This window comes from Hyperolius riggenbachi, chromosome 7 (assembly GCF_040937935.1).
Source record: "Hyperolius riggenbachi isolate aHypRig1 chromosome 7, aHypRig1.pri, whole genome shotgun sequence".
In the NCBI taxonomy this organism is placed as follows: domain Eukaryota; kingdom Metazoa; phylum Chordata; class Amphibia; order Anura; family Hyperoliidae; genus Hyperolius; species Hyperolius riggenbachi.
Window position 1 is genome coordinate 45972291 of NC_090652.1, and position 14791 is coordinate 45987081.

Consider the following 14791-nt stretch of genomic DNA (forward strand, 5'->3'; position numbering starts at 1 on the left):
AACTAATCCAAAAACATGGCCTGACATACCACTGCTATGCAGACGACACCCAACTATATCTTTCCTTCAAGCCTGGTGTGACAGACCCAACTCTAACTATAAACGCCTGCTTTCGTGAACTACAGCAATGGATGAATGACAACTGGCTGAAACTAAATGCAGACAAAACTGAAGTCCTCCTGATAGGAGGGCAGAGCATGATAACAAAACAACTTAACTTGCAGTCTTCACCACTGGGAATAGGAGGCACGGATCTGCGCAGCTCTGATCATGTGCGTAGCCTGGGAGTTCTAATTGATTGGGATTTAAACTTCAGAACTCAAATCTCTGCTGTGGTGAAATCATCCTATTTTCACCTGAAGAACATTGCAAGAATCAAGCACCTCATACCTAGACCCAGAAGATCTGCCAACCTTAGTCCACGCCTTCATCACATCCCGACTGGACTACTGCAATGCTCTCTACACTGGCCTTCCAAAAAAGGTCTTGTACCGACTACAGCTGATACAGAATACTGCTGCCAGACTGCTAACCAACCAACCCCGTCACTGCCACATAACGCCAGTCCTGCACTCCCTTCACTGGCTACCTATAGAATGGAGGGTCCTATTCAAGATCGGCCTACTGACATTTAAATCCCCGAATAATTTAGGACCTGGATACATGAAAGATATGTTGCAGCTGCGTAGCAATCCCCGCATTCTCAGATCAACAGGTTCTAATAATCTAGTCATACCCAGAGTCCACTTGGAAACTTTTGGTCCCAGAGCCTTCTGTCATGCTGCCCCTACGTTTTGGAACTCCTTACCTCAACAGATCAGGACAGCTCCATCCCTGGACGTGTTTAAATCCAGACTGAAAACCCACCTGTTCGGTTTGGTATTTGCAGAAATATAACTTTTGTTGTGTGAATACTTCATCCTACTAATTACTGAATCTGAGAGAGCCTAAGCGCTTTGAGTCCTATGGGAGAAAAGCGCTATAGAAATGTTATTGTATTGTATTGTATTGTAACTGGTTTACCCCAAAACAATCCTATATTGAAAATATTAGACTATAACTGTGGTAGGGATTATATTGTGAGCTCCTCTGAGGACAGTCAGTGACATAACAATGTACTGTGTAAAGTGCTGCAGGAGATGTCCGTGCTATAGACATACAGTACATAATAATATGGTAGGACATTAGACTATGACTATGGTAGGATTAGATTGTGAGCTCCTCTGAGGACAGTCAGTGACATTACTACCGTATTTTCCGCCGTATAAGACGCACTTTTTCTCCCCCAAAAATGGGGAGAAAAAGTCACTGCGTCTTATACGGCAAAGGCAGGGAATCCCCGAGTTACGATCGCCCGCCGTTACAAACCGCCGACCCACCGCATCATCGGGGATTCCCTGCATAATCCCAGCCGCATGTGTCACTCTGGTGTGCCGCGTCCCCCCTTCTGTTACCTGCGTGGCCGCTCTGCCCCATATTATGTGTCATGTGTATCAAGTCTTTCCTTGCGTCCCGCCCTCCCCCCCGTCGGTGTCTCCCCGTGACTGTTAAGGGTAGTGCCAGACAGCGTAGCTTACTGCATCCGCGCTGCCCAGGGATCGCCGATGTCCTCACATCTCGCTCTAGTGACCGGCGCTGATGTAGATGACGTCATCTACATCAGCGCCGGTCACTAGAGCGAGAAGTGAGGACATCGGCGATCCCCAGGCAGCGCGGATGCAGTAAGCTACGCTGTCTGGCACTACCCTTAACAGTCACAGGGAGACACCGACGGGGGGGGCGGGCGGGACAAAGCGGCCGCGCGGGACGCAAGGAAAGACTTGATACACATGACACATAATACGGGGCAGAGCGGCCACGCAGGTAACAGAAGGGGGGACATTAATACACGAGCAGGAGACAGAGAGACCACACAGGGAGTGGAGGAAGGGGGACATGTAATACGTAGGCAGATACAGACAAGAGGGGCTGGACAGAGGCTACACAGGGGTCAGGAGGGGGGGTGGGGGGAAGTCACAGAAGAAAACACAACAGGGGACACCTGGGGACAGAAGCTGGACAGAGCAGCCACACAGTGGGCAGAAGGGGAAGGGGGGCACCCAGCGACAGAAGAAGACACCTGGGAATACACAGGGGACACCTGGGGTAGAAGGGGACACACAGGAGGTCAAAGAGGACAGAAGGGGACACCATTATAAGACGCTCCTGGAATATGGACACACCAGGACTAGTATATATTTTTTTCCCTGGTTTTTGCCCTCTAAACCTGGGTGCGTCTTATATTCCGGAGCGTCTTATACGGCGCGAAATACGGTATGTACTGTGTAAAGTGCTGCAGAAGATGCCAGTGCTATATAAATACATAATAATAATATGGTAGGACATTACACTTTGACTATGGTAGGATTAAATTGTAAGCTCCAGTGAGCAGTCAGTGACATGACTATGTACTCTGTAAAGTACTGAAGATGTCAGTGCTACACAATAATAGTTCCAAATGCTACAGGCTCCCCCTGAAGAGTGCTCAGAGTAGAGTACATAGTTGTGCACATTGTTCCCCAAGTAGCAGCGTTGGTCAGAGAGACAGTGGGAGAGGGAGCATAAGCAGAGGGTGAGGGCTGCAAAGATAAGCTACATCCTCACCACAGTGACTGCAACGACCCAGGAAGATGGATCCAGCGAGGTGTCCCTCATGACAAGCGTCCAGCGATTCATCTTCTTGCCAGCGGGTATGCGCGACGTCACGTGATATTACACAACGAGTGCGAACGAGAAGTCAAGCGACCGCAGTATTCGATCCTCAGTGACGGTCATTTATCAACACGCAACACTAAAGAATGTTTACGTGATCGTGTAAATGACTACTCGTCGCTCAAGAAAAAAAAAATTGATGGACATCAGGAAAATCGTTGTAAAAATCGTGAGGTGGGTACATAGCATTAGAGAGAGAGCAAACAGACAGCATTAACCCCCCTGGCGGTATGAAAAATTCCGCCAGGGGGCAGCGCAGCAGTTTTTTTTATTTTTATTTTTTATTTAAAATCAAGTAGCGAGCCCATGGCCGCCCGCTTCGATGGCCTTCGGCGATCTCCGATCAGGAAATCCCATTCAAAGAACGGGATTTCCTGGAGAGCTTCCCCCGTCGCCATGGCGACGGGGCGGGATGACGTCACCGACGTCGGGACGTCATTGGGAGCCCCGATCCACCCCTCGGCGCTGCCTGGCACTGATTGGCCAGGCAGCGCACGGGGTCTGGGAGGGGGGGGGCGTGCACACCAACGGATAGCGGCGATCGGGCGCGGGCCGGCGGCGATCAGTGTGCTGGCGCAGCTAACAAAGTGCTAGCTGCGTGCAGCAAAAAAAAAATTATGTAAATCGGCCCAGCAGGGCCTGAGCGGCACCCTCCGGCGGCTTACCCCGTGTCACACACGGGGTTACCGCTAAGGAGGTTAATGGAAATACATTATTATGCCAGCCCAGCCTCAATTATAAGTACTGATATTGCTTACATGTCCACTAGCATTGTTTGAGCTTTAGATGCAGGGCCGGCCCGCTCATGAGGCGGGGTGAAACTTTTGCCTCAGGCGGCACATTTCTAGGGGCGGCACCCGCCCATCTGTGGGTGCGGAGAGCCGGCCGCCGAGCTGGAGGGGTAGTGGGCAGGATGGGGGTATTGGGCCTAGCGGCGGGGAGGGGGGTCGGACCCCTCCCTCGCCTGGGTCCCCTGATCTGCGCTTCCCTCCAGCCTTAAATAGTTAAGAAGCAGCCGCTACTCGTAAGAGGCACAGACGGGGAGGACTCACCTCTTCCTCGCTCCAGCGTGCGCTCCACTGACGTCACTTCCTGCTATTTCATACAGCTTTATCAATCCCTGCCATGTACTGATGAGGACCAAAAGTCTGAAACAGGCTGTCTACATGTGGGTTTGATAAGGCTGTGTAAAACGTAAAGCTATAAGGTTGCTATACACCAGCGGTTCTGGATGCTTGCTTGGCTTAACAAGGGCGAAAAGGGATAATTTGCTTATTCAGTAGAGCATTGTGGGTAACCACAAATGTTCACTTATAACTGAATTATTGCAAATTTCCTTCTGTTTTAAGAAGGCAAATTACACAAAGCTTTGCTTTTTTAGTAGGAGGGCTTTTTGGTTCCTTTTATCCCCCTATACATTCCTAGTGGTTTGGGTCACCCTGAGCTGCTTGGTTACTCTGTTCTTCTTCTTAGGGAGTGTCTATAAATCGGAACTGAATGATTCTTTATTAGTGACTTAGCAGAAAGTTATTTGTGAAAAGAGCAGAAGGCTGTTTCTCTCCAGTCCCTTAACAACAGTCTTTCAGGACAGGATTTTTTCCCCCTTGGGCTGACAGTAATTTATTGCGCCTTTCCCTATCAAAGCGCTCCAAGCCGCTGCCTGGGTGGTCTGTTGGTTAAGGCGCCTCTGAACATAATAATAAAATATGCCAAATGTCTAGGAATACTAATGGCATAAACAGTATACACTATAATATAACTATAAAATGTGCGATCTCTAAAGAACAAATTGCAAAAACAGAAAAAATATAAAAATATTTTCAGTGAAGCATGGTGCTGTATAAGGAAAACATATTTTCAGAGTATTTAGAGTGAAGCATACCAATGAAAGTGCATGTCAAGTGACAGACAGCCTACTGGGCCAATCAAAGTGCGGGGATAATGTACTTTAAAGGGATTGGACCCGAAGGGGCTCAGGGCAGGATGAGTGGAGCTCTCGTCATTGCCAATTAGCAGGCATAAGTTCATAGCGCTCGCTATGCTACTCTGATAAGGCACACTAACTCTGAAAAGGCACCTTCTGATAAGGCACCTTAAAGGGAACCTAAGCTGAGAACGATATGGATTTTTCCTTTTAAAATAGTACCAGTTGCCTGACTCTCCTGCTGATCCTGTGTCTTTAATACTTTTAGCCACAGCCCCTGAACAAGCATGCAGATCAGGTGCTCTGACTGAAGTCAGACTGGATTAACTGCATGCTTGTTTCAGGTGTGTGATTCAGCCACTACTGCAGCCAGAGATCAGCAGGACTGCCAGGCAGCTGGTATTGTTCAAAGGGAAACAACCATATCCCTCTCAGTTTAGGTCCTCTTTAACTCTGATAAGGCAACTAAACTCTGATAAGGCACCGATAAGGCACCTTAACTCCGATAAGACACAGATAAGGCACCTTAACTCTGATAAGGCACCGATAAGGCACCTAAACTATGATGAGGCACCTTAACTCTGATAAGACATCGATAAGGCACCTTAACTCTGATAAGACACAGATAAGGCACCTTAACTCTGATAAGGCATGCTATTTGTGTTAGTGAATCAAGCCCCAGTGTGTGGCGGCTGGGGTGGGAGGGATGGAGGGGTGCACTTTGGTGTCTCAGCCTTTGGTGCTGGAGGACCTTGTCCCGGCTCTGCTTACATCAATCAGCTTCAACTTTTTGTGGATAGTGTGCAGCAATGTGGGGTGGTATGTAAAGAGATGATAGTTTGTTGCTTTATAACTAAGCATTGTATGCAGATAAATACATAGTAAATAGGCAAAAAATTAACTAAATCCCTGTATTAAGCTTTGTCAGGGGCGTAACAATAGGGGATGCGACCCCTACAAAGCTCAGGGGCTTGACTAGAAATCCCCGGGCCCCCCTGCAAAAAAAAAATCCGCCCCCTCTTCCTCCCGGGGCCCGCTCAGGGCCTTTTTGGGGGCAGAAGGGGTCGCAGCATAAGAGAAGAGTGTGGCAGATCGGCGGGGAGGAGGAACATTCCCCCCCTTCCCTCACCTCGGGCTCTCCTCTCAGCGCTCCCCCTCCTGCAATCATTAGTGGCGGCAGGCTGGACACATACCTCCATCGCACAGGAGGTCTCCGATCTCTAAGAGCTAAGCATTTACTGATCGGAACCTCCTGCGCGATGGAGGTATGTGTCCAGCCTGCCGCCGCCCACCCGCTGCCACTAATGATTGCAGGAGGGGGAGCGCTGAGAGGAGAGCCCGAGGTAAGGGAAGGGGGGGAATGTCCCCCCTCCCCGCCGATCTGCCACACTCTCCTCTTATGCTGCGACCACTCCTGCCCCCCAAAAAGGCCCTGAGCGGGTCTCGGGAGGAAGGGGGGTGGATTTTTTTTTTTTTGCAGGGAGCCCGGGGATTTCTAGTCACGCCCCTGAGCTTTGTATACACTATAGATGGTTCTCAAACAAAACAGCCAATTCTGGCCTCCTCTGCTGGAAATCTATCATGTGTATAGCAGCTCCCGATTCCCTTTGGTGCATCAGTAAGCAACCAAAGCTGGGGGCATTGTTCAACTACTCACCCTCCCCACTCAATGCTTCTCCAACATGTTCCATGCTGTTGGCCCTCCTCTTCTCTGCATAGAAACAGAACAACCTGTACAGATTCATGACCCAAAATGTCACCTAAGGTAAGGGATCAGGTTTAACACAGAGACGTGACTATAGTGGAGCCCAGGACTGTGTGTGTGTGTGTGTGTTGGGGAGAGGGGCTGCCAACTACTAACATTTCCAATACAGGAGTCAACATCATCCTACAGATTGTGTGTTGTTGTGGACTTCCTTGTTCTAGGTAGGGGGATCATGGTGGCTGCACTTGTTAAATAACCCATGGCAGATGGGTCTGTAGGGTGTGTGGAGGTTGAAATGGGTGGATGATAGAAGGGCCTTATAAAAGTTTTGCCCATGATCTGTAGCTGTGCCTCTGGTTTGGCAGCTGAGTGAGGAACTACCGGTAAAACAAATATACAAAGCAACATTTTCAAACTAATATCTATTAGATTACCAGCAGGCCTCTGTCGATCCCCTTCCTGAAAAGCTTCGACATACAGTTTGTAGCCGTCCTCCTCGGGGTTAATTGCCAGACGAGAGAGGGAGAAGTTTTCATAGGTCACATAACGGGCAACGCTATCCCAGTCCTCCAGGTAAATCATGAGGCGATAGGACTTCTTCATTGTAAGGAGGTGAATGTTCTGTAAGCCTGGTAAGGAAACATTCCTGTTGATTAGACTTGGAATAGTGGAAAGGCATCTACATGACATAGCCTACCTGCCACATGTATCTGCTCTGATCTCCAGTGAATGTGAGGGGGTGAGGCTTGAGCATGATGCTCAGGGTAAGGTTTCTGGAATACTACAGAGGCTGCAGGTTAGATGAGGGGTGCCACCTAGATACTGTCTTCTCTACACAGTGACTGAACCCCCCCTGCTAGGGGAATGACCTGCAGTTTTTTATTGGCAAATGCAGAGGCAGATATGGAGGTCATGTAGCCGCATGGGGACCCATGTCTTCTGGGGCCCATGCAGCTCAGGGCCACATTATAACCTGGGTCACAGGTGTCGAACTCAAGGCCTAAAGGCCGAATATGGCCCTCCTTACCATTTTAGGTGGCTCTCAATGTGCATCATTGTAAGAAGTAAAAGGATGACAATCCACTGCCTCCCCATCCAGAGGAGCACGGCGGTGACTGTGTTTCTGGTTGAAACATTGCCAGTTTGAGTGTAATTTGTACCTGCTCCAGCAATGCGTCAGATCTCTTATTTTCTTCCCAGCAGCTGCACGCTCTGTGCTTCCATATATCCCACTTTCCGATACCATGACATGTGTTCAGAGCCAGAGGTATGCAGCTTAGCATTAGATCATGTGGCTGACCCGATGCAGGGTAGACAATATTAACCTGCTCCACTGCAGTTCTCTGAGGACACCTCTCCTCTCCTCACTCTGGCCAGTATAGTTACACCACTTAGTTTGAGACAAACTAGTATTCTAGTAGTCTGTCCTTCAGATCAGGTGTTTTTGTGGCTACACTTTTTATGGGTGTGAAAGTTATGATGGCCAAACTTGTTTTATGATTCTTGCTGCATGGGCTCCAGGCTGTTAGGGTCACCAGCGGTTGGCAAGTGAAAGGGTGTAGACATTGGGGGACCCCATCAAATTTTTGCTGAGGGGTCCCAGGATTTATAGTTATGCCCCTGCCTCCATGTCATAAAAACAACAAAAACTGGGCAACAAAAATATATAAATAAAATAAAGAGCACCCTGTGAAAGATGTGCTGAGAGTTAAGCTAAAAAAAATCTGTCTCCCTGACAGGAGTGATTGTGAGCTTGTGAGTGATTACCTACAGTGGCTTGCAAAAGTATTCGCCCCCCTTGAAGTTTTCCACATTTTGTCACATTACTGCCACGAACATGAATCAATTTTATTGAAATTCCACGTGAAAGACCAATACAAAGTCGTGTACACGTGAGAAGTGGAATGAAAAACATACATGATTCCAAACATTTTTTACAAATAAATAACTGCAAAGTGGGGTGTGCGTAATTATTCAGCCCCCTTGAGTCAATACATTGTAGAACCACCGTTTGCTGCAATTACAGCTGCCAGTCTTTTAGGGCATGTCTCTACCAGCTTTGCACATCTAGAGACTGAATCCTTGCCTATTCTTCTTTGCAAAACAGCTCCAGCTCAGTCAGATTAGATGGACAGCGTTTGTGAACAGCAGTTTTCAGATCTTGCCACAGATTCTCGATTGGATTTAGATCTGGACTTTGACTGGGCCATTCTAACACATGGATATGTTTTGTTTTAAACCATTCCATTGTTGCCCTGGCTTTATGTTTAGGGTTGTTGTCCTGCTGGAAGGTGAACCTCCGCTCCAGTCTCAAGTCTTTTGCAGACTCCAAGAGGTTTTCTTCTTCTGCAGTGTTAGTTTTCCGCCACACATAGCGTTTTGCATTTTGGCCAAAAAGTTCCATTTTGGTCTCATCGAACCAGAGAGCCTTCTTCCACATGTTTGCTGTGTCCCCCACATGGCTTGTGGCAAACTGCAAACATGACTTCTTATGCTTTTCTGTTAACAATGGCTTTCTTCTTGCCACTCTTCCATAAAGGCCAACTTTGTACAGTGCATGACTAATAATTTTCCTATGGACAGATTCCCCCACCTGAGCTGTAGATCTCTGCAGCTCGTCCAGAGTCACCATGGGCCACTTCATTGCATTTCTGATCAGCGCTCTCCTTGTTTGGCCTGTGAATTTAGGTGGATGACCTTGTCTTAGTAGGTTTACAGTTGTGCCATACTCCTTCCATTTCTTAATGATCACTCGAACAGTGCTCCGTGGGATGTTCAAGGCTTTGGAAATATTTTTGTAGCCTAAGCCTGCTTTAAATTTCTCAATAACCTTATCCCTGACCTGTCTGGTGTGTTCTTTGGACTTCATGGTGTTGTTGCTCCCAATATTCTCTTAGACAACCTCTGAGGCCGTCACAGAGCAGCTGTATTTGTACTGACATTAGATTACACACAGGTGCACTCTTTTTAGTCATTAGCACTCATCAGACAATGTCTATTGGCAACTGACTGCACTCAGACCAAAAGGGGCTGAATAATTACGCACACCCCACTTTGTAGTTATTTATTTGTAAAATATGTTTGGAATCATGTATGATTTTCATTCCACTTCTCACGTGTACAGCACTTTGTATTGGTCTTTCATGGGAAATTCCAATCAAATTGATTCATGTTTGTGGCAGTAATGGGACAAAATGTGGAAAACTCCAAGGGGGCCGAATACTTTTGCAAGCCACTGTACATAACCGGGAGCCTTAACCATGTGGTGGCCCAGGTTGGACTTTATCCATGCAGTGCCCTGTTTGCCCCCCAAAATGTGGGTGCTATGTTCATAAATATCTATTGTAAATTGTCTTGCTGGGCCTCATTTACTAATGTTCTCCAGAACAAGAAAATTGGAAAATCTGCTAAATCGATCAAATCTATACTATCAGTTGCCAAAGTTACCAAATCTATCCCTATTCAAAGCAGATTATTGAAATATTGGCTACATTATAGAAGGTATGCCTGCAGTGAAAAATGTTGATGTGAAATTATTGACTGAAAAAAAAATATATATATATAGTAATCATGTCACGTACATGCAGCTGCAAGCTGCGTAACAAATAATTTTCCATGATCACTGGTAGGAGGGCCAAATTTTGCTCCCTAAAAGCAATTGATCCAGTACAAGCATTCACTGGACACATAAAAACAAGGATCCAGGTTTGACCAGCTGTCAAATGTCTTCCTTTAATTCATGTGATAAGAGTACACAACCCAGGTTTCTGCAAAAGCCGCCAAGGCCCAGGCCTTGGATGGCATCTGGTCAAGGAGAGGGGGCTGGACATGGGAGAGGGATTGCTACATATAGAAGACAAGGCTGTAAATGGAATACAAAGTTGCAAATAGGAGCAACACATGGACATAGGAAGCTGCTGCCCAAGGGACCTATACAGAACTGAAGGAGGCTGCTGTACATGAATGCTAGACATGGAAAGGGGGGGGGGCACAATGAATAGGAGGGGTTCTGCACATGGAAGAGCAAGGCACAAGAAAGTTGGCCTAGGGACCGAAAAAGTATTAATCCTAGCCTTGGGAGTACATAGTGAGAGCCAACACTCATCTCCTGGACAATCTTAGTTAGACAAATTCTTCTGTAAGCTGTATGGAACTTAAGACAGTTGAAGTATTTACCCAACCAATGCTCTCCATCCACTCTGCCGAACCCAGATTTATACTCCTCCCAACCACGATAGAAGTCTACTGTTCCATCAAACCTCTTCTGAAAGACCTGCAACAGGAGCATTGACCTGTAAGGGACAGTTATTGCATACATCATATTATAACTACTGAGAGCGATGTGCAAAGTGTTTTGTCCATAGATGAAAAGGAGGATGCTATTTTCATTGAAGGTCACATCAAATAAAGCCTTGTGATAAACATTCACGGCCAGTAACCATCACTGGGAGTAAGCAACCTCCTTTTAACCTTATTGTATAATTTGAGGTCTGAATAGAACATTTAACCTTAGATTAGGGATGCTCACTTGGATTTTGCGGAATTAAAATTTCAGCATTTCCAATCGGAAAAGGGAACTTGGAAACCAGGTTTCTAGGGACATACTGTATTACCGCAATTCGGTAATTTTAGCCCAATCACAGAACTCGGAAGCATTGGACCAATCAGAGAATGCAGAGTCCACTCAGAAGTATTTGGCCAATCAGAGAAACCAAAAAATGACCAAAAAACACTACTCAGAATTCAGAAACCGTAACTCGGAAATCGGATTTCTGTGGAAATATCGCATTACCGCAACTCAGTAATTTTATACCAATCACAGAACTCAGAAGCATTGGACCAATCAGAGAATGTAGAGTCAGTTTGGAAGTATTTGGCCAATCAGAGAATGCAAAAAAAATGATCAAAAAACCACTACTCGGAAAGTGGAAAACGAAAATTGGAAATGCGCATAATCGGCAATCGGAAATTGGCATTTCCGACTAACCCTACATTAAATTAGCGCTTGACCACCGTACTAATAAATGAGAGGGAATGTCCTAGCAGTATTGACCTCAAGCCGCAACAGTGGAAAACTTCAACTGTTGCCTAACCAAAGATTGGGAGTGATTGATATCATCTCACTATGTATATTATCTCCTCACCATGGATAATACACCAAGCAGGGCTCCCCTAGCAATTGCAGATTTGTGTTAGAGTATTTCTGCAAAATGCATTACATCAGTGTAGTGTATTGTATATTGAACATGTATAACTATAATAGCAATAAGGCTGGAGGGGGCTGGAGGAAGCCCCAGGTATGTGTATTTTTTCTTTAAACCCCCATCTCGGGTACACTTTAAGCATGTGTTGATATAGTCTACTGCTATTATAGTTATACATGTTATGTATATTTTTTCTTTCAATTCCCTTCTCAGGTTCTTCTTTTTAAATCTTTCATGAGGTGGTAATAAGGGCTGTTTCAAGTTAGATGAGACCCTTGCCATAGGAACCTCGGGTGATACTATAGCGTGATTTCTATCATCATTCTTTGTTCCTACCTCACACCATAATCTTTGTTAAGGCGTATCTGTCAGGCATAAAATAAAAAATCAATTCTTTATTTTTATCTGGTAATTGGTAATTGGTAAACAAGAAATAAGGATGCTAACCAGGCAATCAAAAAGTGGTGCACAGGAGTGGGGCACAGTAAAAAAAAACATTGTCACAATGATATTTCCTTCAACATGGTCTCCAGGTTGAGGAAAATTGTTGCTGCAAGAGCAATGGCCCAGTGATGTTAACGAACAAGAAGATCCATGGACATAATGTGCAGGTATGGAGGTGCAGAGGAAAGGGTTGCCAATCCATTCAAACAGTAAAGCAGCCCATACACTCAGCCGATTTTCTGGCCGACCGATCGATCCCGATCGATCGATTGCAAATCGGTTGGCCGATCGACGGCCGATTTCGATCGATTTCGATGGATTTCCATCGAACTTGCAGGGTGGAAAATTTAGGTCGATCTGATGAGATTGCTTATCAGTTTGCATTGACCTTAATGGAAATCTGATGGCAAAAAAATGCCATCAGATCGAATTTCAATAGATTTCAAACTGAAATCTATTGGAATTCTATCCTGGTAAAAAATGTTCTAAAAACGCATCAGATAGATCATCAGATGCATGTCTTATCTATCTGATGCCAATCTGACGAGTGTATGGGCACCTTAAGAAAGGGGAACGCATTCTTCTATTACAATGATTTGAATGGAAGACTCCACTTTAGGAACAAAACTATACTTCGTAGTTTACACTATACTATAGTAGAATGGTCATATTCATGATATCGTAGAACACTGATGGTATAATTCACACTATACTAGCACCAAACCTCGCTTGGTACCAGAACCCAACATCTCAGAGAAGCATGCAGTTTAGTGTAGGTGCCCACTTACCGTCCAGGGTCCACCTTTACCAGTCATGTCACAGTACACGGGTATCGGGGTTGAGAGTTTTCCTCCAGGATATATCAGATACACACCATCCGTCTTTAGACCGTGGGCCCACACATCTGAGCAGTCATGGGGGCTACAAGTATCTGAGCAACTATTCACTGGAAAAGAGTGGATGTGGAAAGTTTTTTAATAACAGGCTTGTTGATGGCGGGGTTCACGAGAAAGGATGATTCAGAGACTTGCAGTAAATGGAATTCACAACCAAATTTATTCTGTGTAGGAAGAAAATTCCATAATTGTTTTGTCTTTTTCTTCATGCCTTTTTACCAGTTCTGTAAACCATGAATGTGGAAGACCCTCAGAGCTACCTCTGTAATCCAGTCATGGAGTGTGAGATGGATGTGCCCACCCTCTGTATATAAAACCAGATGATTCAACCCTGTTTCATCCACCAGTGTGGTCTCCTAAAATATAGACATTGCCAGGAAGAACTGGAGCTACTGTGAAGCAGTTAGGGGCAGTGTATCTCTGTGCCCACAATACACAATATCAGAGGCATAACTGAAGGGGAAGCACACTGCACAGCAGGGGAGGACTGGCCCAGGGGGACGGGGGGCAATTGCCCCCCGGGCCGCCCGAATCTTAAGTAATTAGGGCCAGCCGCTGCTATACGCAGCGGCCGCAGACATACCACAGGCGACAGGTTCGCAGTGGGGATCGCAACCTCGCGCGATATTTCCCGGCAAGTTGAAGTATCCAATCAAAGAAGGGGCTGAGGCGGCCGGCCGTGGTGTGCCCTTGTGCGTGGCTGAGCCTGCGGTGGGTGTGAGCGGCACAAGGACACAAATAGCATAGGTCCTCTCCGGCCCGGTGGGTTGACCCTGCTTGACTCCTCCCCCAGCCTGGAGCCATTGCCGCCCGCAACGTGCTGCTGTGCATGCGGTGTCATCGGAGTGAGCTGTCTAACTCTTCAGCTTTCTGTGCTGGGGGGCTGGGGGCCTGGAGCTGTGGCTACGAGTGGCTGGCTGGAGGAGTCGGACACAGTCCTCCCCTGTGCTGCTGTGCCTGAGGTGTCCTCGGAGTGAGCTGTCTCACTCTTCAGCTTTCTGTGCTGGGGGGGCTGGAGGCCTGGAGCTGCGGCTACGAGTGGCTGGCTGGCTGTCCTGGCTGGAGGAGTCGGACACTCTGGGGGCTGGGAGTCGGAGATGCCACCTATAGCTGCTTGCTGCTGTGGAGGAAGAGCAGGTGTAGGACTGAGGAGACAGGAGGATAGAGGAGGTCGGGTCCAGGTTGCCAGAGGAGAAGGTGGTTTTTATAAATTTTGTTTCTGTACTTCTTCTCCCTTCTTGTCACTGAGTTACTCACACTTTGCTGCCTGCCTGCTACTGCTGTCAAATTCAATTCTCTGCCCAGGCCAGTGCCCTCTGAGGTTTTTTTTGTGTGATAATCATCCCCATTCTGACCCTGGCCTGAGGGGGAACGTTTTTTCTTCTTGTGGTGTGATTGGCGGCAGGGGAGGGGAGAGGCAGGCAGTTAGGCACTGTCAAACAGGTAGTTGGAGGGGGTTGGGAGGCAGCGGCAGCGAACAGCTGACTGCAGAGCTGCGGCAAGGGACATGCTGGGAGCTTGGGGCTGGACGAGCCCTGGGTAAGTAGCACTTATTTTCATTAAAAAAAAAGCCTGATAACTCCTTTAAGGTTAGGCATCAGACACAGACAGGTAGATTGTGTGGAGAAATAGGGTTAGGCATCAGGTAGATAGTGTGTGTGTGTGTGTGGCTGGGGCTGTTAGTCATCACAATTTGAAGATTTGCACACAAGAAAGATATGGCTTTGGGCTGGGGATGCCGTGAAACGGGCCTCTAGTTTGTGTTGTCCCCCCAGGCCAAAAGGTCCGAGTCCTCCCCTGCTGCACAGGGTCACAGAGCTGTGGGGACCCCAAATTCTTAACCTTCAACCAATATAGAAGGAGGCAC

At 47.0% G+C, this 14791-nt stretch overlaps 1 protein-coding gene across 1 annotated transcript in view; it reads right to left on the minus strand.

Annotated features, from left to right (window-relative positions):
• Positions 1–14791, minus strand: part of LOC137525504 (microfibril-associated glycoprotein 4-like) — a 51805-nt gene that overhangs the window by 11332 nt on the left and 25682 nt on the right. Inside the window, exons 3-5 of the mRNA XM_068246626.1 lie at positions 12817–12974; positions 10557–10653; positions 6815–7009 (exon numbers count right to left, since the gene is read on the minus strand). Coding sequence (XP_068102727.1) covers positions 6815–7009; positions 10557–10653; positions 12817–12974 — 450 coding nt within the window. The remainder of the gene's footprint in view (positions 1–6814; positions 7010–10556; positions 10654–12816; positions 12975–14791) is intronic.